This window comes from Cephus cinctus, unplaced genomic scaffold (genome assembly GCF_000341935.2).
Source record: "Cephus cinctus unplaced genomic scaffold, Ccin1 Ccin1_scaffold0265, whole genome shotgun sequence".
NCBI lineage: Eukaryota > Metazoa > Arthropoda > Insecta > Hymenoptera > Cephidae > Cephus > Cephus cinctus.
The window spans coordinates 145,395-170,609 of record NW_014332976.1 but is presented as its reverse complement, the minus strand read 5'-3'; the positions used below and the strand labels follow the sequence as shown (position 1 = coordinate 170,609).

The 25,215-nt window shown below is 38.4% G+C and overlaps 1 protein-coding gene across 14 annotated transcripts in view; it reads left to right on the top strand.

Moving 5' to 3' along the window:
- The first annotated feature begins 328 nt into the window (after positions 1-328).
- Positions 329-25,215, top strand: part of LOC107265960 (disks large 1 tumor suppressor protein) — a 167,760-nt gene continuing 142,873 nt past the window's right edge. For 3 of the 14 annotated variants that reach the window (XM_015735940.2, XM_015735946.2, XM_015735945.2), the window contains exons 1-2: positions 334-1,555; positions 14,969-15,105. In XM_015735940.2, coding sequence (XP_015591426.1) covers positions 1,192-1,555; positions 14,969-15,105 — 501 coding nt within the window. In that variant the 5' untranslated portion in view covers positions 334-1,191. Of the gene's footprint in view, positions 1,556-14,968; positions 15,106-25,215 lie in introns of all 14 variants that reach the window. The other 11 variants (XM_015735939.2, XM_015735937.2, XM_015735936.2 and 8 more) reach the window with 8 other exon arrangements.

The window sequence follows — 25,215 nt, the reverse complement described above, 5'->3', positions numbered from 1 at the left end:
ACTTAAGTTCCTGCCGGTTACAGTGGAAGGGTTGCTTAATTACTTTTTCATGTCGTGTTGTTTCCTTAGGACGATGGGGATGAGATTGCTGCTGATTGATTGGGTACGAATCAAGCTGAACTTTGTTGTATCGTGAAATTATTCGCGAAATTGCCACTGTGACTTGTGACTAAGAAATCGAAGTGTTTCTTTTGAACCGTAGTGTGATATTACATTGAACTTATAGGAATGAATTTGACAATTCAGTATTCGTACTAGAAATATGCTCGCAGTATAACTGTAAATACAAAGTTTTTCTTTGTTGTCCCGTTTGGGATTACAAATTTGAACGCCTGATGGTGTGAAATTTTTATGTTTGTCGTGGACAATAACTTTGATTAGCTAAAAACTTTTAAAAGACAAGTTGAATGACGGGGCAAAGTATTTGTATTTTTATACCAACTTATTGTTTTATAAATCAATGCACAAATGTGTTCAAAGATAACATCAAGATTAAAAATAATATTTGGAAAGTGATGGAACAGTTAAAGAACAATTGTGATGTCAGTGATCAAGACTACAAGAAACCATAAATTAACGCCACGGACATTAGTAACAATTAACTGATAATTTTGGAGAATCGAATGGTTCATGAAACGGAATGAAATGATCTACTTCCATTCCAGAAAATACAAGACCATTGAAAGCCAATGAAATTAATTCGAAAAGTGACCCTCTCGTAATCACGAGCGTACCTTGATCCGAATTTAATTGTCTGTAGAAAGGCACGTTAGTGGGGTACAACATTGACAAATTTGAGAAACAAAGCGCGCGGGGATCGAATGGGAGGAATATAAAATGTCGAAGCTGATGATCCTGAAAATCACGGTGATCGAGATCAATCTAAGCTCACGGATGAGGATCGTCACTCGGAGTCACGTTGTCATTAACCGTAAAAAGCAGAAAGAAGCTTATGACCCTGTAGCGCTGACAAAGTATGGCCAGCCGCAGCTCGTCTAGCTAAATGCGAAGCGAAATGCGAAGCGAAATGCGACGATAAAAGGTGCCAGTTAATTTGGCTGAAGTAACCGAGAGTGCTGGCTGTAGTGTTTGGGTGGTGTCGAAAGAGGGTTGAAAAGGGACGAGTAGAAGGGATTGGAAGGGATCGCCGAATAAGGGGTGCCAACGAAGCCAGAATTAAGAGGATTGGGAATGTATCGCGGGAGCGAGCTGGGTCTCAATGACTGTGATTCTACGAGCATGAAGAATCCATCGAAGGTTCCCGTTTTCGAGGTTGCTATGGCACTTTTCGGTATGGTTTGGTTGTTGCGCGTTCGCTCGGAGATGCGTCGTTGCTCGAAGTGTCGTCGCGAGGAGTTTCTAGCCGCTCAGCAGCAACAACATCAGCAACAACAGCATCAGCAACAGCCAATCTCGCAGGCAACGAGCCTCATGCAGACACCAGATGACGCCATCACATCCTCAGCTAATACTCTATTCACCCTTGACACACCAGGAGCTGCTGGACCCGCTGGCAGTTATTGTGAGGTTCACGGATACGTTCCCTCGAAAGAAGGTATATCGATACTATTACATAATATTCTAGTTCTAATCGTAATTTGAGTGCACGCGCACTGGCTCGAAGGATATCATTATACAGGGTGGCGACTGTGTTTGTGGACACACGTAGAACCTCGTAGGTTCCTGCCTAATACTTGTACCACGCAAGTATACGAACAATTTCCTCTCTATTGATAAGAAAAATACACTTAACGAATAAGACGAACACCTGAACGGTTAATGTTTACTCGATCCTAAAACAATAGATTGTATTGAATTGATTTAATAAATTAATCTTGTGGCCGTGCGTGCTCTATTAGTCAATTGTCAATACAGTATAGAATGGCATCGTATGCTAGCAAAATTCAACGTATGAAAATATTTGCTGGGCGAAGTAAGAGCAAAGGAAATTGTATGATATTAACGTTCTTGACTCGTATGGTCTCCATTATGTGTGTTTGCTCTTTGAATGAAATTTAGATCCATGGAACTTTGTAACAGAGGCCGAACATTTCGATTTGGCGAAGCATTTTCTAAGTGAAATTTACAAATTCATGATAATGTATTAGCTTATACAGCACAGAACTAGAAGACTCGAAGCTGCAACGGCCTGGAATTGCTGGATGCAAAAAAAGTTTTATTTGCTTTTTCCGACACAGCTAGCGCGAATCAACATTTTCTATTTGGAATGCTCCATTTGACCTATAACATTTGCAGTAGAAAGAACATCAATCCTATCGCAACTTTTTACTCCTTTTACTCCAAAGATCGGAATAGTAGTGCAACTAGTGCGTATAGTGAAAAACAGTGACGCACGCGTTGCATGCGCTATTTTTGCAAGGCCGTGAGGAATGTTCATGTGTAAAGTTCGAATTTCAGTGCGTAAAGTGTACTATTTGATATACTGTGTATAATGTGAATATAATGTGTGTACACTTTACGCACTGAAAATCGAACTTTGTAGATAAACTTTACTCACGGCCGTGTAAAAATTGTATTAAAACACGAAACCGAGCGAAAACTTGTGTACACTAAATCCCATATATGAATATGCCGTTCTACATTCCGTGGCGATATGAATTTTTTAAAAGCGATCTAGCTTCTATATTTCAAAAACATATCTCATTCCGCGAAAGCGATCCAATACCATTTTCGTTTGAAGATGACTTACACGAGTTCCATATGTACCTCTGTCAGCATCCCTCATTCTCAGAACATTATCCGTATCGGTTCTTATATTTACCTTCTTTCATCTCGAATAAAAATAATCCTGAAGTCACAACTTTTTAGGGATCATGGGATAAACACATACTATTCTTCATGTAGTGACGTATTATCCGATAAATATTTTGCATATGATATTACATTTATATATTAAATGTAAATGGCTCATCTGATATATCACGTTCTCCAGATGCATTAAATTCAATTTAATTCGCAATACTTATCACGATGTTACACTTATCAAATGTCAGAATTAGCATAGAACTCCAACCTCTTCAGGATGCTGTGGAATATATACATATAATGTACGCAAATAAAAGGCCACCATGCAGATAGTTTAAAAGGATGTCACGCGCCTGTGAGTGCTAACAAGTTGCAGCGCTTATCATAAACATCCCCTGTGGGCCGAGCATATGGTCTGTTGGTGCGATGTGTGTCGTGCGGTGTACAGGTTAGTTGCGGGCTTTGTGCATGCGGCTTCATTGTCCCGGAGACAGAGCATAGCATAGCATCTGGTTCACGTGTGTGTTCCTACCTCTTACGAGTAGTTGAATAGGCCTGCGTCATGTCACTGGAACACACGTGCACTGTTGAAGGGAGGCTCTCCTTGAGTGACCAAAGAGCCAGTTACCTTCTACTAGAATCGGGACGTACCTAAGCGTGAAAACAGATTCCATATACCAGTACCGATTTAAATCTTTTTATTATCCATATAGGCTTTCTAGGTCCTAATCAGAATAAAGCATAGCACGAAGTATTAATACGTGTTTTCAAGTATTTTGAATAGTATAAAAATACGTAGTTCAATATTGCTTGTTGAGTAAATTTCCTTTTTTTTTCATGCGCTTGATTAAATTTTCAATACATCTTTAGACGTTACGTCGTAATCCAACAATGCTGTATACGGAAGAAAGGAAAACCCGGTATGACCATTTTCACAAAAATTTCAAAATTACGTTTACCAAATTTCTTTGAAAGAAGTTTCTGATACAACCGCTCTCTGATAAATTCTGATACTTGTAATATATGAGGCCTGTAAAAATACATGAAGAAAAAGATGTTTACTGGAAATAATACATGAAATTATTTCAAGAGTATGTCGAGAATTTCTACGTTCTCTTGAAACGGTATTTATTTATCAAGGAGTTTTCACTGTACGTAGATACAATTGTCCGAGAAACGAAGTTCATAGCTACACACGTAATGTTGCCAAGACAATAGAGGCTTGTCCAACGTGCGTCATGTAGCTGAAATATGTTACGACATTTTGTCCTTTGTTTCTGCCACGTGGCGCATCAGGTCCTTCATTTCTCTCGTATGAGTATGTTTCATTTGCGACTATGTCGAGCGTATAGGCTGGTCTGTTTGTCTGTTGTGTCTACTCGACGAAGCTATTTCCTTTGTCCTTCAGGTAAACTCTGTGACAAGCGATCGGTCCAGCCATGAAGATCTGTCACTCGTATTTTCAGTCTGACGTTGACGCGTGGGAAATTAATGGTACCAGACACGGCGTCGCTGAATGAATGCTTGGATAAATCAGATCTTCCATCCTACCCTTGTATATGTATAAAAAATTTTTAAGCAACGTTCAATACAGTTCTTCAATATTCTATTTAGCAACGGATCATCTTGATCATACCATGCTGGATCAAGGACGAAATTTTAAATGTCAGATGCTCCAAATGATATTAAACAATTTTTAAGGGATTTTCCATCATATCGTATTCTTTCCATTTACTCGAGCACACGCTCGACCCAGGTACGAAATAGTTTCTATACAGCAGAGAGTCACATCGCGGCGATATTATATGGTTTTAAAGCTAAAAGCATGTTCGTATCGAAGCAGCTAGTAATATCCGATATCATCTTAAACTTTATTATCGAATGTGGAAACACGTTCGGAAAATATATATCATCTTCATAGTACTTTGTTAGGGATTAATGTTATATACCTAGGGTATGTTATGCAACTCCAATATAAATACTGATTATCCATATTTGTCATATATATGTTCACGTAGCATATAGTTGAAAGCTGGAAAGGATGAGTTTTTTATTTAAAAAAAAAAAAAAAAAAAAATTAACTGAGTCGTGGTTTACTGCGTCTCTGTAATTTGTTTCCTGGTGGTTGGTATGTTTCCTGCTACAATAATGAACTAGGGTTTCTTGAACAATGTACAAACTCTTATTATCTTGAGCCGTAATCTTCGTCCGCCATTTACAAACTTGCGGTAACACGGTTCTTGTTTTACAGCGTCTCGTTGGTTAATAGCGCACGTAATACAGGCATGTGTTGGAATCGTCAGAGTAATACAGGTGCAATTTTTTTATAAAAAAAAAGTTTATTACAAAAAAATTACGTTTAAAAAATTTTATGAGAAAAAGCCTTTTTGTAATTTTCTGAACCTTAATGCCTATGACACGAATATTTTTTTTTTTAATTTGAAAATAATAGTTTCACGTTGTTCAGCGTGTTAATAGCCCCTAGGTTTTTAATCAACGCACGCGAAGTCGTAAAACCATGTTACTGCATTTTACGTTGGCTTTTTGCGTATTCTCCTCGTGCATATCCTGCTGAAAGGTTGACTTTGAGGGTAGTATAAATTAAAGTAGAAAAATGCATACAAGAGTGTACTGTTGTACAGAGCTCGCCAGTGGCTAATTACCTATGTAATGTCCACCCGCTCACATATCAAAATAATTTTCACAAAAACGTGGGTAACCTACATTTAACAGATTTATTTATATGTTTTCCGACCACATGATAGCGACAATACAGAAAGTGTCATACAATGGCAAACGTCATTCATAACCAGCTCTCAGTTACAATTCAATCTAGACAGAAATTAACGCTATTATCTTCCTATTTCTATCAGGTGCTCCAAAACGTAGTGAACGTTAATTTCTGTCTTAAGATTCACGCAGCATTGACGAAAAGCTTTCCTTTGTCGTTCTTATAGCTGACTACCAGTCTGTCTGTCAGGCTTTACAGTTCTAGGTATAAGAGGAACAAAGGAAATTTATCCACTGTACCTGCCCCTTTATCAACACGTATAGCTTCAATACTTCCCTATAAACTTCCTTGATCCTTACTATTTTCATCTTAGGGAATTGACTCTGCAAGCTACACGCAAGAACGTCATAATACGATTATGTGGTTTATCTAGCTGTATGTAGCTAACCTTAATATACCACCTCTTTCTTGTATTATATACATCTTCCATATACCATATACGTTTCGTGTCCATTGTACCTGCAACACACCAAAGACCACTAAAAGGACAGCAGGAAGCTCTTCTAAAGCATTTACGGTACCTTCGATCGCGAACCTTTTATGAGAGAAAGAAGCGATAGAAAGCTTCCTCTACACTCGCCACTCGTTAGCTCCATTTATTTTTATTTTCAAGAAAATCCACACGGATCCAATGGTGGACTTCGTCTGAATTACAGAAGTGCATTATTGCGTCTGAAGTGAATTTCACGTATTCTTCGTTCCTCTATATCAGAGGCGATGCAAGATCCAATCCTTATACCGTAACATTAGCGAGATTATTGCGCACCATTGTTCTCATCGTACGATCCAGCTCAAGCCAGCTTTTACAGTTAATTGCGATTTGCTAAGCACGGTTCTACTATACCTACTGACGTCATGCTGCATGAGTTCGTTATCTTGAAATCCACATTTAGACACACAAATCCATATTGCATACCGCGAATGAGTTGTGGTGCAATATGACCGAGTTCGAACTACTATGGTCCTTTTTATGCGAAAATTTTTGAATCCCCATTGGCATGCGATTCAAGTCTATTGAGATTATACCGAATATGACAAATGTGTAAGGGATGCCAAAACTTTGATCTAACTATGAGAAATATAATTAATCACATGACTTACACGTAACCACCTTGTTTTTTCTAGTATACCGATATACCAAACGAACAAAGGAAACCCGATTATGGTGCTTGAGATATTAATTGGCTTTGTTTTCAGACATTGCTTCATCTTGGCCCAGAAATTCTAAGATATAATAACGACGACTCTTTGTTCGTCTGTAAACAATTTGAAATATCCACTCAATTGAGAAGAAGATTCATTCACCCAAGAATAAAGCTGTTTTACAGCTCTAGAACACCTATGCCTCCTGGTAAGAAGCCTGCGGTAGAATTAATTTAAACGTTTTCGCAAAGCAGGTGCAGAAGTTTGATAAAATATCATATAAAAAGAGGAAAACTGGAAGATCACTCACGCGAAATAATCTCAAATAAATTCGACCGGATACGTGAAACGTGACGAGGTCACAATCAAATAAGTATTAGGAGCGTTTGACGAATTGAAGACTTGCAACATATTGCTTAAATGGTTCAGTCATTCATCAAAGCTGAAACTGTGTGTTGTAATATTCCTGAGGCAGGATGTAGTGTAGTGACGTTAGGTTAGGCTGAGGGTAAAGTTATTACTATGCTCTCAAAGCATCCTGATAACTTCTTCAGGTCGATCGATACTGTTCTGACAGATTTGTGAGATTTTCCATCTCAAATACTTTAATGTTCGCAAGATGCGTCAGTACAAGCTGAGTTGTAGCTAGAACTTTAAAATCAATAAACAACCAAGACACGTCTCGAATCATTTATCTCTGGATTTCTGGGCAATGGAAGCCGGGACCATTAGATTTAGAGGGTCGGCAATAGGCCCACTCGCAATCAGCCAAAGTCCCTAGCCGAGATACGTAGATTGGCTGGCTATTCTCATCTGGCAAAGTCTTAGCGCGTACTATAGCTATCTCAGCAAAATGGCAACGTGAGGTGGTCAAATCCGCAAGCTCCATTTTATCTTCGTGTTCATGGACAAGTACAGATACGAAAGCTCTTCAAGGATCCCTATCCTTCTACCTGCAGCCATAAGGCATCCATCGAGCATCACTTTCAGTTTCCGCTTACGTCCATCTCCATTGTCCCGTCAGACTCCTTTCAAGTGCTATTCGTCTTCCTATATGGTGAAAAAAAAGGTGGAATACCCTTGGGATCCGGTTGACAATATGAATCATATTGCCTTGTGGCATATGTGGTAAGTCGTGTTTATTGATGTGCTGTTTCCATAAGGCGTTGGGTGCGTTTCAAGAAAAATGAAATTCTACGAGAAAAAGGATCCTGAACGAATGCAAATTTGAGATCTTCAATTTTTTTTTTTCCCTATTTTTTTTTTTTCACCAAATATTCCATTACAATTGGCATATTTATGGCCGTTTAGAAATCGATGTTTGGGGATGTTAGAGGTTTGTTATCAGGTGGTCCTTGTTGCGGGGGGCTGCTAAGAATTTATGGCTATAACGGAGTCGTGGATTTTGGTGAAATTTTCACGTGATCCTCGTATATAACGGTATGGTATAATATTGGTGTCATCTATATGTTCCAAGTTGAGATGATCAAATGCCCCACGCTGCAGTTGACAGAAAAGGGGCGGGGGGGGCGGGAGGGGGAGCCGATAATAAATATATGAACGGCGTGATAAATGGTTCGTCTTTGCGAACCCAAGAGACGGACTATACAGGCCTTATCATTTATCTTACCTCTTACCACCTGGTATGATAGGTCCAAGATATCTCGATGAGGATTCTAACAAGAAAGTCGTGGAATTTCCTTTTGCTTGGTTGCACTTTGTTAATCTTAATGTTTCTCGGAGAATAGTCGACTGTCCATTCCATTCTCCCTTTACTACGGTACTTTCATCCCTTTGAGTCCTTTGCATCCAGCATCCTGCGACTAGATACTCGAAATACAATTACTGTACTGTCATTACTGTCCTCGCTATACACAGTGAATACCGTCCAAGAGAATGTGTTGAATCTCAGATACAAAGGATTTCAGATTAAAAATGAAACTCGTCTACGGGCCGTTGAGTCAAGGAGAAAAGGGTTAGTACTGGTCCATGCATGCATAGAGCATATGTGTCCGTCTAATATTTTTTTGTCCTTCAGAGCGAGGATATTCACGAAAAAGGAATATTTCGCGGATAACTGCATCCACCAGATATAGGCTGTCTGGCGAGAAGAAATTCCATTTTAATTGCGGACGTGTATAATCCCCGTTTTTTTCCTCAACTTTTTCTACTCTTTTTTTTTTCGTCGCGACGCGCCATGCAAATTTTTCCAAGGCTCGCGAGAATTACGTGCCGTCAACAGCATAGGACGCCAGCATTAATCGCGCAGTCGTTTAAGAATCTGCCCGTTATAAAAACCTCGCGCGCGTAAATTCTATCGACAGCGCGGTTACAGTGTAGTGTAAAATTTTCATTTTAAACGTGACTCACGTTATTAAACGATGCGCCATTCGCAGAAACCACAATAGGATAAATGTTATTAAATACATCGAGGAACAATGAACATCTCCCTCCCTAAAATATACGGTATTTCACTTCCTTTTCATTTTTCAACCGCTGACGCACGTAATCGACTCACTATGAAATTTCCTAGCACTGATTGTTTTCAATTCTTTTTTATTTTCGCTTTTTTTTTTCTGGCTTCATCCCCCACCCCCTCTCTCTCCCGCGCCTGTTATACGTGCTGCCTCTTGTTTTGATGTTCACGAGAATTTCATTCATAATGTAAGCAGAGCTGTGCTCGAGGTAGAATAAACACTGGCCCGCGTGGAATAATAATTAATAAGGTCCCGTTTACGCAGTCACGCGTGCTGTCGCTGTAAAGCACTCGTTATGCCGGCTGAAAAATAATGACCGCGACATCTGTGTATTTAGCCCTCAACCGATGCATCCATTCTTTCCGCCATATCTCGGGGATGAACAATGTGGTTCCCCTTACGCATTTCATTCTTACATTGTTACGTGGGGTACACAGTGACGTATATATAGGAATACGAGCCTCAAGCGTCTCTTTAGCATGTCGTATTTACTTTTATCGGGATCATACAAAAATTTGCCTGATTCAGAAAAATACTTGACTTATGTATCATATTAATTTTCCAATGCTACATAATCGCTTAGATATATACAATTTTCAATTAATCTTCAGGTTATTAATTAATTAAAATTTCAAATCGCATCTGTGTTGGTGTCTATCGAACAATTTTGTAGTTTAATGCAATGAAATTAAGCTGCAATGCAGAACGACATTGCAATGCGTATTTGAGCAAGTTACCCTACCGGGAACAGTTAATGAAGTAACATGATTTACTTGTAATTTGTAGATATAAATTTGTTAACCATGCATCTAGATTTGATTGAAATGCTATTTCGCGATGTGTAGTTGTATCATGAAGTTGAATGCATCAAAATTGTATAATAAAACAAACGATTTAATAATCAATTTCAAAGTCAATTTTACACACGAATAATTTTTCGTTATCATTGTCAATGAAACTTCTCCGATCGGATATAATAATAACACAATATATACACTGTCTCGAGGAGATTGTGAACTTCTAAGTAAAGTTTGTAATTGTTCCGCGTAACACAAAGGAATAATCCAAGAGGTAAGCGGCTGTCTTGACGAGACACTGGACCACGGGATAGGGGAGCGAAGTATTAGGCAAGCGTCATCTGCACGTTCAGATTGAAGTTTAAACTCCAGACACATGGTCCAGTCTTAAATAGACAATAGATTAGGCAGTTGGTCATTATTTCCCATGAGATATGTTAATTACGAAATTTGCAATATATTTTCGAAGACGTCGGTTCAGTCAATAATAATCTCCAACTGGAGTTTCCTAAACAATCGTAGACGGCAGAGACATAATTTCCAGATGCCCCGAGCGCAAACACGAAAATTCAAAATTGCGAATTACGAATTAAGCCGGGCGAACTACAATAGAGAGCGACAACAAAAAATTCGCTGGGGATGTGGGTTAACGCGTTTACACGAAATAATAGTAGCACAACAGAATAGAGGAGTTACTAGTTACGCCGTGATCCAAGTGTAACGTAGGGGCCAAGAGAGGGTTGCGAATAACAATACACGAGGGAAATACATACACGTGTATGGCATGCACTCGTTCCCAGGACTGTTTGCAGAGCTTCAGAATCCAAGAGGCTTTACCCATTCGACATATTCGTTCGGACGAGGTGTGAGTAATTAGAAAATCAATGAAAATTAACATCCTCGGCATTAGGAGAGCGAATAGGCTAGTGTTCCACAAAAGTTCTTAGTACTTCTTTTTACGACAATATGCATTTCTGGTTTATACGTCTCTTTTTACGCCATTTTTTACGATACACCATAGTAAGACACGTGCGTTAAGACATGGTTATTTTTGCGAGAAACGTTACGTTCTTTCTACGTTATTGCTCATAAATTCTGGCGCACCGTATGAATTGTTATATTCCTTTTGCTTCTGGCTTAATAGCAGTTTGCGGGTGAAAACGATTAAACTCCTTCGCTATTGCTCTGCCTTGAGAATAAAACTTATACGTTTCTTCTGGCGTTTATATTATTTTCTCGAGTAAATTTTAAATGCGTAATATCCACTCTAGCGATAGAGCTACTATACATAGAAAAGATATATCTGTATGGAAATAACATAGATAAATTATAGTGACTGCCCGGCGAAATCGATGCTTTCCGTTGAAGTGTCACGACGGTAATAGAACTGGACTGTTATCGAGGGTATGAACGTCCGGCATTGTGTACTGGGGTTGACACTGTGGACGCGACAAAGGTACCACCTCGTCTCACTAATGAATTCCAACCCTCGTAAACACATTTAGAGACGTACGAATTCTCGAGATTTCTTGCCCACGGTGAGCCATAAGAAATTTGACGCGTTGTAGGTGTACACCCCAATCCCTTACTCTGTTTGACTAATATCACAGAGTCTGGTGAACGATACATTCGCCAAGATCACACCTCGATATCATTCGGCTCTCTTGTGTTGGTATTATCTTGAATTTCGTTAAGAAAAATAAAATTTGAAAACTATTCAATCGGTCGGTAGCGACTGTTCGTAGCTAGTAATTAAGTAAATCTTCGCCCAGAGTGTACATTAATTATTGGCACAGAATCAACCGCGTCGCGGAGTCTTTGTGGAAGAAGGATGGTCGTTAATTGCGAAACGAACCGCAAAGAGGTGGCCACGTTCAGTCACACAGTGGTCTACCTCGTTCAAATTGCAACGACGAGGAAAGTTCGAGAGTGACTCCCGACGTTGGTACCCGCTATAATTTGCTTCCCTTAAACTTCACGTCTATAGAGCTCCTATCCCGGTACATTCTCTTCCTGTAGTCAGGATCGAACCACGCTCCATCCTCTTGCTACATTTCGAACTCTACCACTCGGCTAACGGCATAGGCGCAATGCTTCTCGTTTTGCAAAGTCGAAACTTTACGCTCCGTATGTAATGCCGCGGTTAGAACTTTCTCGACTCTACGTATACTACATTAAGAGCGACATTTCGTTCGACAAAAGAACTCGTTAGTACCGTCTGTGAGATCTCACGCATGAGCTGTCTCAAATTATTTCGTCATCATTTTATTCGGATGTATCCGCACACTGATGCTGCAATTTAATTTAACTTTGAGGATGCGCTTTATACTTTCTTAGCAATATTAGAACTTAGAAATTGATATATACCTTTCATGTAGGTAGGTTGGCATCGTATATCAATCCTGTTTCATGTAACGTAAAGGGATTCTATATAGGAACCTCACGTAACGTGCACCTACTTCAACCGCGGCAATATATCAAAGGGATTCATTAGATAAATATTTGAGCTCTATAAATGCAGTTCAGTGGTGTGTATGGTCGCCGTAGGAAATTTAGATGTTCGTAAAGTTTTATGGAGCCAAGGAATTGGAGACGCGACCAGACTCGGAGTACAATATTCGCATCATTCTCGAGTAGAAAATTGAATTTACATGAAAAATGATATCGTCGTGAAATTGCTGGAATAATTTACCTTAAAAGCATTATAAAGACCTATCGTGATACTGATATTTTATTCACATGTATATATAAAATATATTTATACAAATATATTTATGCGTGTAAGGATCCTCAGTATACGTTTCAACACGCACACGTAAATACGAATGAGCGAATCATTTTTGTAATAAATTTATACATCGAAGCAAATATCCACCTACGTGATATCGTATGAACCGCGATTCAGTAAATAAAATACGAAAATGTTTGATATATTAATGTCGGAGGGCTAACCGCACCCCGAAGAATTCATAATGCAATAATATTCTCCCCCTTACCGAACTATGTACATTCCAACGCATATTTCTCACTTCACGCAGAACATCCTAATGATCTTCCTACTTAGCATATAATATTCCATGTAAAGCGGCTTTATATGTCAAACCTAAAAATAACTAGTAAAAAGTTCCAAAGCAAATGGAGTTTATATTTTTTGTCGTACCTTGTATACTCTAACAAACAAATGCTCAAATAATTTTTTTGTCCTCATACAGACGCGATTAAAACAGTCGGATTTACGCTCTGGTTCTACGTCAAGGTTCTGCGTATATTCTGGTATATCAAAGTAAATTTCTTGCGGGATAATAATTTACTTAGACCATAGATACACATATACATATATGTATATGCAGGTGTGTCTTTTGACCTCGCGCTTTCACGTCGAAGCCACAAAAGCATCGACAGGTGTAAGTCTATACGAGACGTCGAATCATTTGAAAGAAGATACCGTTGAAGGAAAAGGCCACTCATCCTCGGTGAGTGAGTTTGTAAAACGAGAGTTTTTCAGGCTTTATCCACTGAAATTAAAGATTTCCAAAAGCTTCCTACTAGGTCCCCAGCAATTACTACGTTACACTCGAAATCTTGAAGCTACCTTGAGCATCTGTATAGTACAGAGGATAATAGAATACAAAGAGAATAAAAGTAAGCCGGAAGAGTTAAAACAAGATCATTCTCTCACGCACGTCTGGCTGAACGTCAAAAGAAAATAAGTACCTCGAAGCACATGGCAATGCCAAAGAGTAATGTCGTTAATTAAAATCATAGAATTTAAGAGGTCATTTAGTATCCTCCGTTCATAAAATACCTGGCAGTCCGTTGTGTTCGTTGGCTCGTTACTCAACGTCGAAAGACTTCCTTTGAGTAACAGTAGCCGGAGGCTGCGAGCGGTTGGTGCCTACGTTAATATAAAAGGAAGAGAGAAAAAAAGTATCAGCGATGAACCACAACCAAACCTTCCATCTTCTAACAACCCTTATTGACTTTCAGCCCTATTACGGCACTTTTAGAATCTGATTCCCACTGCAGCACTTTCAATCATGTCTCTCTGATGTCTGGCTTATCCTTCAATTTCAACATCATCGACAGTTCTACCAACGGCAACCTCGTACCTTCCACCTTTCGCGAATTGACGATCAACCTTATCAAGGGGTGGATTTTCGCGATGGAATTGAACTCTTATTTAAAACGGAGAACGTCAACTGTCTCGAGCTCTTTTATTTTGAAACCCGTCGAACAATGTAGCCCCTACTAGTTTCAACTGTTCTCCTATTCAAATTCAGTTTCTAGAGTTTTTAATAGTCAATTAGTATTTTAAATTTGAGGTAATCTTACGTACGATGGCGTATGAAGAAAATAAAATGAGATAATTTTCTCGGAGATTTCCAGTAGGTGATAACTTTCTGGACCCATTCGTGTTTTCCAGCTTTTTTTATCTCGTAAAAGTTCGCTAGAGGCATGCCTATTTATTTTCTTTTGAGGAATTGTACATGTAGATATATGGTGTGCCTCAGCCGTGGGTTGCATTGTCGCGAAATGCTTTATCCGCAGGAAGGTTTCGTAGGTCAGGGAGTTACAGCTTCCTGAGACCCAGGTGACCTACGTTAGACATGTTGGGGTTGATATATAATCTACAGTCTTGGACTCTAACACGTTATATACTGCATGGTTCATTTTATCGCAAATGCTCCTAAGCTATTGAAACTGGTTAACTTGACGTTTAAGGATATACTAACCACTACCATTTCTACATTATCAATGCCTTTGAGTGCGAACAGAAAGCCGGCAAACTGTTTCATAGTTAATGATTCGTGTTGTCGATGATATCTTGAGAATTAACCAAGGAAATCGCTAATTTTTTATTTATAAAATATTTCTGACTTGTCTACTTGATTTATCGATCTATAAAGAACCTAACTCAAGCAAAAATCAAAATTCATACATTTTTATGAAATCTTCTTCACAATATAACTTTGCTGTCTTTTTGACTTTTACAGATATTCAAGAGTTTTACGAGCTGACGTTGCTTGACGAAACGAAATCGGTACAGCAGAAAACGGCAGAGACGATCCGTATTGCTGACAAGTGGGAAGCCAGCGATGGACCGATCACGCCGACTTTCGCGCAGAATGACGTAAGTTTGTTCTCATGCATATTGTTCAATGAAAATAGAAGTGAAAGTTATTCGATGAAATTTCATCGCTCGCGTACGTCCTCGATGACGGCATGCATAAATTTATATCACTCAGAGTATCTGAAGCGTCAATACGTTAGTGCCAACTGACGTATGATTTCCAAACTTTCGTTATGGATCGGATTGGGATACGGCACATATGACCACACAATTAGTGTCAGCAATTATAGTTCGGGAGCTGATTGGTAGATCCGCGATGTCATGGACGCCACCAATCCCCGTGTCGAAGTTTCAATTTTAACTGCTAATTGCCACACGTTTGCTATACTATCACAATTTCACGATAATTACCAGTATAAATCATCGGCCGAGTACACCTACACATTCGGCGTTTCAAACAACCAAATTATATTATAATACCCAACTAAGCAATACTTTTCCATAATCAAACTAAATTCCGCTATTCAAACTCGACACTATGAAAAATTCATGTAAAGTCATTCCATCCCAATTACACGTCCGGAGTACATATCGATGGAACAGCGAATCCTGATAGCAGAAACATAACTCATTTTAAAACACGATAAAAATTTACATAAATAAATCTTTCATTTTTTAAAAAATATTTTCAATCGTTCGTAATATGGAAAACCACTGCTTTGCGCTGACCTAACATTTACGTTAATGAGCACCAGAACGCTAAACGCTCCCAGGGTAGTACAATGCTTTCCGGAGGTCAGCAGATAACATATTATACCCATTACATGATGCGTCTCTCTACATGCAATATATGTAGGTCTATGCTCCTCATAATGCAAGGACGATGTGGTTTATATATAGGTATTAGCCCAGTACATCCCTGCCTTGATTATACAGCTACGGATTGGCACTCGTGTTCTATCTGGGTGATTGAAGATTTGAAATGGCCAAAGGGATGTGGGATCAATATGATGATGTAATGATTCATAGATTGGCTTCGACATAAAACACATAAAGTAGGGTACAAATTCAACTGTATCATCCGAACGATTCCCAGGAGGACTATATCCTATAGAGCATCCTACGTGATTTTGTTTCCGATTTCGCAAGTTCATTTAACTTTCTATTTGATTTTGCAAAGTTCCTACGGCAATTCTCATGGTATTTCTGCAAAGACAGTCCTCGCTGGAGAAACTCCGCGAACAGTGACGTAGTAGAGCTGTACCTAAACTGTGCTAGAAATAAACTTTTGTTGTGCACTGGATCCTAGATAGTTATGTCGCCGGTATAATGCACGGAAGTACAGTCATATACATTAAACATCCTAGGGACGATTTAACATGCGCGTATATATGCATACACATGTGTCTATGGTTCATCCGTATGTATTTATGTACGTGGGACTTCGAATGCTTGATGCATTACCGTTTTCAAGGGGACAAATGGAATTTATAGCTGCTCCTTTCGAATCGTAAGTATTTTCCGTGGTCAGTGACCGTGCTCTTGGCAAAAGAACGATTCGCCACGTAGACAGTAGCTGCTAGTCGTTTCAACGTACTTCGAGTGCATCCACACCGAAATGCATTTTGGCTGAAATCGATGTGTTTGTCCGTGAGGTTTCTATTTCCTGTTAAATTTCATGTTTTTGTAATGGTCGTTATGGTTTAAAAATTTCAAAATGAAAGATCGAGGAATCCACTCAATCGAATGTCGTTGATCTTTAATAAAATTGAAGTATTTTCATGATATTAACCAAATTTGGCCTTAGTGGTCGCTTGTGCGTTGATAATTACGGATTTTGTCACGGTAATGATTTTGATATATTTAACTAATGAATTGTCAGTCACGTGATCTGTCGTGAAATATTGATTTTGATATTGAGGTCGTGAACGTACAGCGTCAAGCTGCGACGAAAGCAAGGAATAATGACTGATCGAGCTTGCTGTTCTTTAACTCTATTAAGGCTAATGGTCTCTCTCTATTTTGGTAAATTGTTCGCTGGGAATACTTTGGGCCAGTATTTATATGTCAGTCCTGAAGCTGCAAAAAGCCATAATCCACCCTGAAGAACATGTGCCAGTCAGCAGAACTGCAAGCTGGATGTCTGGTCACCCTCCCTCGTGGCTCATCATTCCGAATTATCACTCTTGGTCATCTTACGTTTGCCATCGGATAAAAGCTCTGTCTTTTTCTTTTATTGTACTTTATTGGTCTTCGAGAAATACCCTTCTTCATTTTACTTTTTAATACGTCACTTTTGTCTCTCGTGCCTCAATTTATTATCTATTTATTTCGTCTGGCGAATGCGCGAGTTCTAAGAACTGTACGGGCAGCCCTGTAATCGTCGCAACATCCGAGGACAGGGAACAGCGATACTGTAGGCGAAGAAGAATGAAATTTTATTTATTAAAAGTCATTGTTTGCGGTGTTTATTTTATGAGATCGAAGATCGACTGAATCATGAATGATCATGATCGTCGTCATCGTACAATTGCAATTGTAAGCAGGAAGACTTTTGTCTGACTCTAATGGGGATGTAAAACCTGATTAATCACTTTCTGTGTATTATTCGGATACTTTACTTTTTTTTACGATTATCCAAGATGGTCGGCGTGAGACGATGAGTAGAGGGGAAGAAGAAACGAATATATAAAGAATATATATGAGATTCCAAGACACTATAATGCTTTCAGACTTGGTGCTGCCTCTGCATTAATCAAATCCTGTAGCATGGTACGAAGTGTGGCTTAAAAGAGGCCAGAATGCCATTTATAATAAACACTAAATCGATTTAGGTCGAGGATTCGAATGACCTTTATTTTTCTTCTTATTATTACCAATTTCGTTTTATCATGTTATTATTACAGCAATAGGCATATTCAAATAGCTATTCAAATAGCTCAAAATCTATTAGAAGGACATATCATAACACTCCTATCATTTGTCTCTCTATTATCGAGGAAACGAAATATTCGACTATCGAATCGCTTAAACACTATCGTAGAATTCCACGCTGAATGAAAAATGAAAAATGAAAAATAATAAATTCACAAACGAGAATATTTGATGCCAAGTGCATTAACACTAGAAAGACCGAAACTTAGTATATACCTATATTGCCCAAGGCAGTCAAAATGACTGCATTGTGAAAGAATACCTAATGTGTAAAGAAATTTGTTTAAAATTAATTTTTAATATTTTTCATATTATTTACAGTTATATACTTCTATTTGACATTTCTTTCATGAATTTAGGGCGCAAAAGAAATAAAATAAACAACTTGTTAGAACAAGTATTACTGCATAAAGATTCGAATAACAAGTACTACTTTAGCTTATTGTGCAACTGCGACTTATCAAGTATACGCCCAAATCGACAATTTATCATGTACTTGTATGTTATCATATGATGATAATCGAAAAAAAAATGAAAACTGTTATTTCAATACAGAGCCGAACTGGTCATATAAGGAATTTAGGGCAATATAGATATAACACACATATATATATATACCGGAAATGAAGGAGGGGGGAGCTAACTACAGTTATTAATAAACGCATTTATATGTTGTAGAAAAAGTCACAAAGTTCTAAGAAATTGTGTCATTATATACATAATTGTTTTTCTAATTGAAATTAAAAAGCAGTCAAAATGACTTTCTTGGGCAATCTCGTGTTAAGCTAAAAACTCATATAATATTGATAAATGAAAAAAAAAATGTAAAAGGTTCATTTGCCATTAACCGTTCAACCGATGTTGAATTTACTGCTTTTTCCCGGGGCATCATAAAATACGAAACTAAATGAAAACATGAAGCCGTAGGCATACCTATACAATCACTGAAATTATCGAAATCTGGTTAAATGAATTAATTATCAGTCAAAATACGTAATCATCGTTTCGAAAAATAATTAAAAATCCGGTTATTGGAGTTCTCAACCTCAAAGTTTTGTCTTTTTAGGCAGAAAATATTGCTCACGTTATATACTTCCAAAATTGATAACGAGATGTCTCTTATTTAGTCTATGATATACGGGCAACCTAATGTCCTTGCGCAAATATATGCACGCTATGCTATTTGCTGCCACGAGGAGCATAAAATCCGCACGAATTAATATGCTGCTCTCTGCTGCAGTAGCAGCGTCATTCTCGACAGGATGTATCAAGCACTGCTTGATCAACATGAGTCTCGTTAAATGTACGAAATTCATGTTAATTAGTAGAGTCTATCAAAATCGGTAATTAATATACCTTATAAACAAAAAAGTCAAGTTCAATCAATATTGTGATTATCATTCACGTAGAATTACGAAATCATTATTTTTCTTGCACGACCAGAATTTTTTAACAATTTTCCCTATAGGGTTTTAGGGTAGGGGACTTAAATTATCGTAATAAATTAGAGACATTTTTCATATTAAAACCTTCTTTGGAATTCTTTTTTTTTACTCGCCCGACTGTACTTTGCGAACCCCGTGTGCCGCACCTGTCTTCCTTCTTCCCTTTTCCTTTGGTGTTTAATCGCGCGAAACATTGCTCCTCTATATCATCCCTTTCCCCATCTTGCACATTCACTGATACTAACCCCCCGGAACCCCACTTTCCGGCGTGACACTATACCCACCCACCGCCGGAAGACAATACCAAGTTAATGTTCATCTTTCTTTGCATCACAGTTCAGAGCTTTAATGGATGTTTCACTGGACGAAGGGAGGCGTCCTAGCGCGCACGTAAAAACTTTTCACCCTTTTGTCACGCCAAAATGAGCGAACGATTCCTTGCTCGTTTTCCTCGACGCTTGACCATTGTCCTCTTTGATAATGGGTTCTTTCATTTGCCCTTTTAACGTCGCATTCCGCGCCCACGAATGACGCCACATACGTACAAATTCCGAAACCCCCTCTTACTAAACCACACGATCACATGTGTTCGAAGCATTTTTTTCTTTTACACGGCGAGCAATGTATAGAGGATGTTCCTACAGAATCCTTCATTTCCGTCCTGCTCTCTATACACGAGGGTACTTCCGAATTTAGTAGCTTCCCATAAACTCACCGGTGTTACTCAGGTTACGTTACCTAATCTATCAAGAAACGGTTTTGCTTACCTCAACCTCTTGAAATATTATCGCTAAGGATCTAATCCCAACACATCTTAATCCTCCGTTAGCCGCATACTCGACCCAGTCCACATCTTCCAATCTAAGGGAAGACGTAATGCGCGCGGAGTAAGAACTGCTTCAGGTACCGGGCAAAATGCGAGCTTTGGTAATTTGTCAACTGGTGATTAATTAGCACGACCCCCATTGCTCTAATGTGCTACCGAGCAAAATGCACGATTGTACTGCAGCAGTAATTTATGTTACTTGCGTTTTAAAGTGCCGCGATTGTTATACAGCACGTAGCAGCAAACTGGATGAACGCGAAGGTATCTCTGAATCTTATATCGCGCCCATTCATAGCTGCTCTGTCTTTTTCGATACTTTTTAGTGATACATTGAATTTGTCCATTGATCCATTGAACCCAATCGCGAAAGTGCCATCGAAAAACGTGTCTGTATTTTGACACGTGGGTCGAAGTAGACGTTCGGTCAATATGGATTCCCATAGCGTTGGGACAGTTTGTTGTCATGCCACGACAATTTTGTTGCTCGCCACTGGCAGTTTGTCTTTCATTTAGTGTTTCACCTTCGCGTCCGTTATGTTGTGTCTTCGTCATACGATGGACGGCCACCTACGACAACGCATACGTAGTCTCATCCACCTTGATGGATGTGGCGGATACGACATCGTACCTCTTGAACCAGACGTTTCATGTAACCCAGTATCAAGCATGCCCCGCTATAGATATATTTTCTCAAGCATAAACTAAAATAGGGAATTTCAATTTAATTGATATTTTCATATATCACTTTTTCAACTTAAATAGCATCGGCGGCGTGAAATTGAATTTGGTGGGCTCAAGTGACGTATTGGATTCTGAAGTACTTAAAGCCTGATATTTTGAACTGGCAGCTGGATATATTTTGAGTATACAAAATCCATTCATGTCTCCCAATATACTTATGGATGAGACTTTGAGTCTTTCAGACGGTAAAGCGTCTGAGGGTTTACTTTCTTAAGGTGGAATCTGCTTTATTCTTTGAGTCAGGCGTGCGTGACGGAAATGGAGGAAAGTAAAATTAATTCGGAAAGAGAGGAAGAAAATTCCGGCTGACAAAGGGTCGTGGAATTATTAATTCAACTCGCCGCGACGCACGGCTCTCGAGTTGGCTAGTGCAGGAACGACGACCGTCGTTGTCACGCTCTTCTAATTTAGCAAATTTGTTCCTCGCATTCAAGAGACCTGAGAGCAATGCACCTTTCGCGACTGCCGGAAGATATGTGACTGACTTATTTATGCCTAGAATGCCCTGGAGCAACCCCAAGGGTGCAGAGATAATATCCTGTTGTAAATTGGAGCTTTTATCTGCAATAAAAGCCAACGTATGTTTCAGACACATGCCATTTCTCGAATAAACTTGAAATTTTCCTAATATATTATGCATCGCGAATATTTCTCTGTACCTGTAGATAGATGAATTCCCATTTCGAGTAATATATTTCATGTAATTTAATGTAAACTAAATCAATCCATATATATGTAAAATTACATTATACAGAATATATTATTTTCCCGAACTATTTTCGCTGTCGTGCTTGATATTTTTGTCAACGATTTTCTTCAGGAATTCGAATCAGTATTGGCGTAACTTTCGTGGTTATAGTCACGTTCAACGAAACTTTTCCATTCTGGTCGAGTTTGGAAAGTAAAAAAAAGAACGAAAACGAAATTTATGTTTGTCTTATCTTTACGGTGAGAGTTTTTCTTCGTTAACATATCCGTCAAAGTCTTTGAAGTGGCCACTGTTGAAGGGCTGAACGAGTAAGACTGAAAAGAAGAAGAAAAAGAGTGCTAGGAAAATACGATACAATCGATAAACTAAACATCCAGAGGCGATGCGATGTAAGTGAAGGAAAACATTTAAACACTTGTAGTTCTTCAATATCTTCCTTCTAACTTTACTCTTCGTGCATCCTCTTGTTCCAATCAATATAAATCAACTTGCAGATTAAGTCTAAGCTGAAAATACTGTAAGAGAATAAATAACAGATCTGGTTTTCTCTCGAAAGAGAATTTTACCTAGTCCGGAATTTGTTCTTACTGAAAAGGTTATTTTATCGGAAATCTCCTCTTCGAGTCGAGCGATTCACTAAGGTAATGAGACATGATCGTTAGACTGAACAACCCGTTCTAAATAGATCCTCGTTTTGTATCTGGTATTTGGTATATTCGGTATCATTGAATTTCTTGTATTTTCAGTTCGGACCATTAAAGTCTACGGTAACTGAATTCACGTAAACAGCCTGACTAACTATGCGAATAAATTTGTGGATTATATCGAGTTCCGACAGCCGATACATTTGGAAGATTAAGTATACGATTTAATGTTTCCTCTCCGTCCTATGGTTTGCTACAATTTTAGGTTACTTTCGTTTTCTTTTTGCTTCATTTTTTTTTCCTCACCGCCACTTCAAGGTGGCACCAAGCTACCGCTGCCCCTCTAGTATCACTATCACGTATTCAGGAAGCAAAGCAAAAGCAATTTAAGTTTCCTTTAAGTTTGAATATACGCGTGCGACACGTATAAATAAGGCGGATAGTTTAAAATCAGCGGTACTCCCAGGACTTACGTTCCAAACAATATAACTAGGAAAAATATTGCTGATTCGAGCGTATCTCCAATACGCGATTACATTGGGTTTCGCGCACGTTATCGAATCCCTGAAACATTCAATTGAAATAGTCTGAAGAATATTTTTCATTCGCCAATCGTGACCAGGGAATTATTGATATGATATACCACAAGGTTATTATATATCGCTGTTTGTTCAACTGCAGGGTAAAATTAGTATTTCATTATTTAATGAAACGTATAATATTTACTCAAACGAATATCGCAGGTATTTACATCGAAAGAATTTGTATTGCCAATGATAATTTTCAAAGAAATTTTCTATACATACACTTTACTCGTAATATTAGCGAAATCAATAGGAGCATTTTACAAAGTTGGATTTGACCCTTTGATGCTACAGAAGCAAATAACCATGCTGTCTTGTACTATGACGGCATCAAAAGCTATTGATTTAGGGGTCGTTCAAACTTATAATTAATATTTGTGGATCCTCCACATCCAGAATTCTTCCGTTCCCTTCGATCCTTCTCGTCCGTACTGCGTACATTTCCCCGCTGCGGCTACTTGCTCTATTACTCTACCTTAAATTACTTTGAGGGGAATTGAATTAAACTTCGTCGCATAGTCCGCTGTGCCGTCAAGATTTTCCAGTCTATTAACGGGTACTCTGTCAAAACTTTCTGCTTGCTTACCGTTCGTCGACTATATCTAACGCTACAGCCCGGAGCTGCGTTGTTATGCTTGATGCGCTTTATCTTTACTTGTTTAACTTGAACCGAATGATTTCCAACTACCATTCTTTATTCAATTGAAGCCTCCACTTTAATTGTCGATCAAAGCTCTTGAAACATTTCGGAATCGGAAAACCTCCGACGTAAATTTGCATTGTTCGGAATAGCTCGAGGAACAGGGTGGAAATTTTCGTGTATTCATAAATGTGAACGACCATTCAATCACTGCCAATGGGAATTGAAATAAATTTTATATTCGTTTTTTGATAACCTTTTATTAAAACTTGATGTGATATTCGCGGTGCATTATTCATGGAAATGATTGATTACGATCGGATAATTAATGTACCGTTAATAAATTATTATTCTCGTAGTTGTAATTATTATATCATAATGTAAATTATCGATTTACGTGACTCTATTAGCGTTTTATTTAATATTGAATTACACAACATTCTACGTGACGCGTGGTTTTGTATTAAGCGAACGTTGCGCATCCACATTTTTATCATTACTTAGGGATGTAATGTGAAAGCGACGGTGTTGGTTATGTCTGTAGAATTTTTTTTTTCATGTTTCAAATGGGTAATATGAGGTTCGCCCTTTATTAATGGCGGAATATTTCAACATGAATATTTATACCAGTGTCCATACATCGACTCGGTTCTGTTAGATCGCTACGATAAATATAGCTTTCATTAATCCCAGAAATATATATTCCATGTGAAATATCAGAGGTTGCCAATGGAAACGTGATCTCGCACACGTAGATGCACATAACTTTTCAATATGAATAACAAACTGCTTTTTTAACTTCCTTTTATTTTTGCATAAATTTCGAGCTTGATTCCATTTTCTTCTGTTACAAAACACCTCTTGCTTTGGAGCGTCCTTTATTCAATCTCCATGATTTAAGCGCATGACATTCGGCATAGCAAATGGTCCAAACAGCAAGTCGAAAAAAGTAATTTACAAGTGGCCATTTAGAAATGAGATACCTAATGCTACTTGAAAATATTATTTTAATGCACCCACTCATATCCATAAATAATCAATTTAGTATGAAAACATGTTCTACGAGTCAAAATTGTCATTAGGCGAAATCACTGTCATCTCTGAGAATGTTTTCCACTCGTCTAATACGTTAAAGATTCATAAGAAAGATAACCTTGTCAAAGCATGTTATTCGAGTTGACTGACTGAAAAAAAAAAAAAAAATACGATACATGAAATAATCGCTTATTGGATTAATGAAAGTTTTGTATTTCAAAAGGTAGTGAGAATAAATACGGGACGAGATGAGCTAATTGAGGATACGGTGAATAGCGTGTTTCACCGTTATCGTGATGGGGTGGAAAGTGAGGGACTAAAAGGTAGAAAACTGTCACCGAAACCAAGTACTTTCCCACTCGGACAACATTTTCAGTTGTCAAGCCTTTGGGAAGTCGTGTCAGTTTTCACCTTGGCGATTAGCCATGTAACGACTACATCGTCGTTTTGGAAACGACATTCCTCAAGGATTTCCAAGAGAAACAAGAAGAACAAACAGACAGATTGTCCCGCAGGCACCCGTAGATATGTATATTGCAAATACTGTATCGCATACCCAGTACTTGGTAAATTGTTCGTGAGGCCATCAATCAGTCATTAACAGCGTTATGT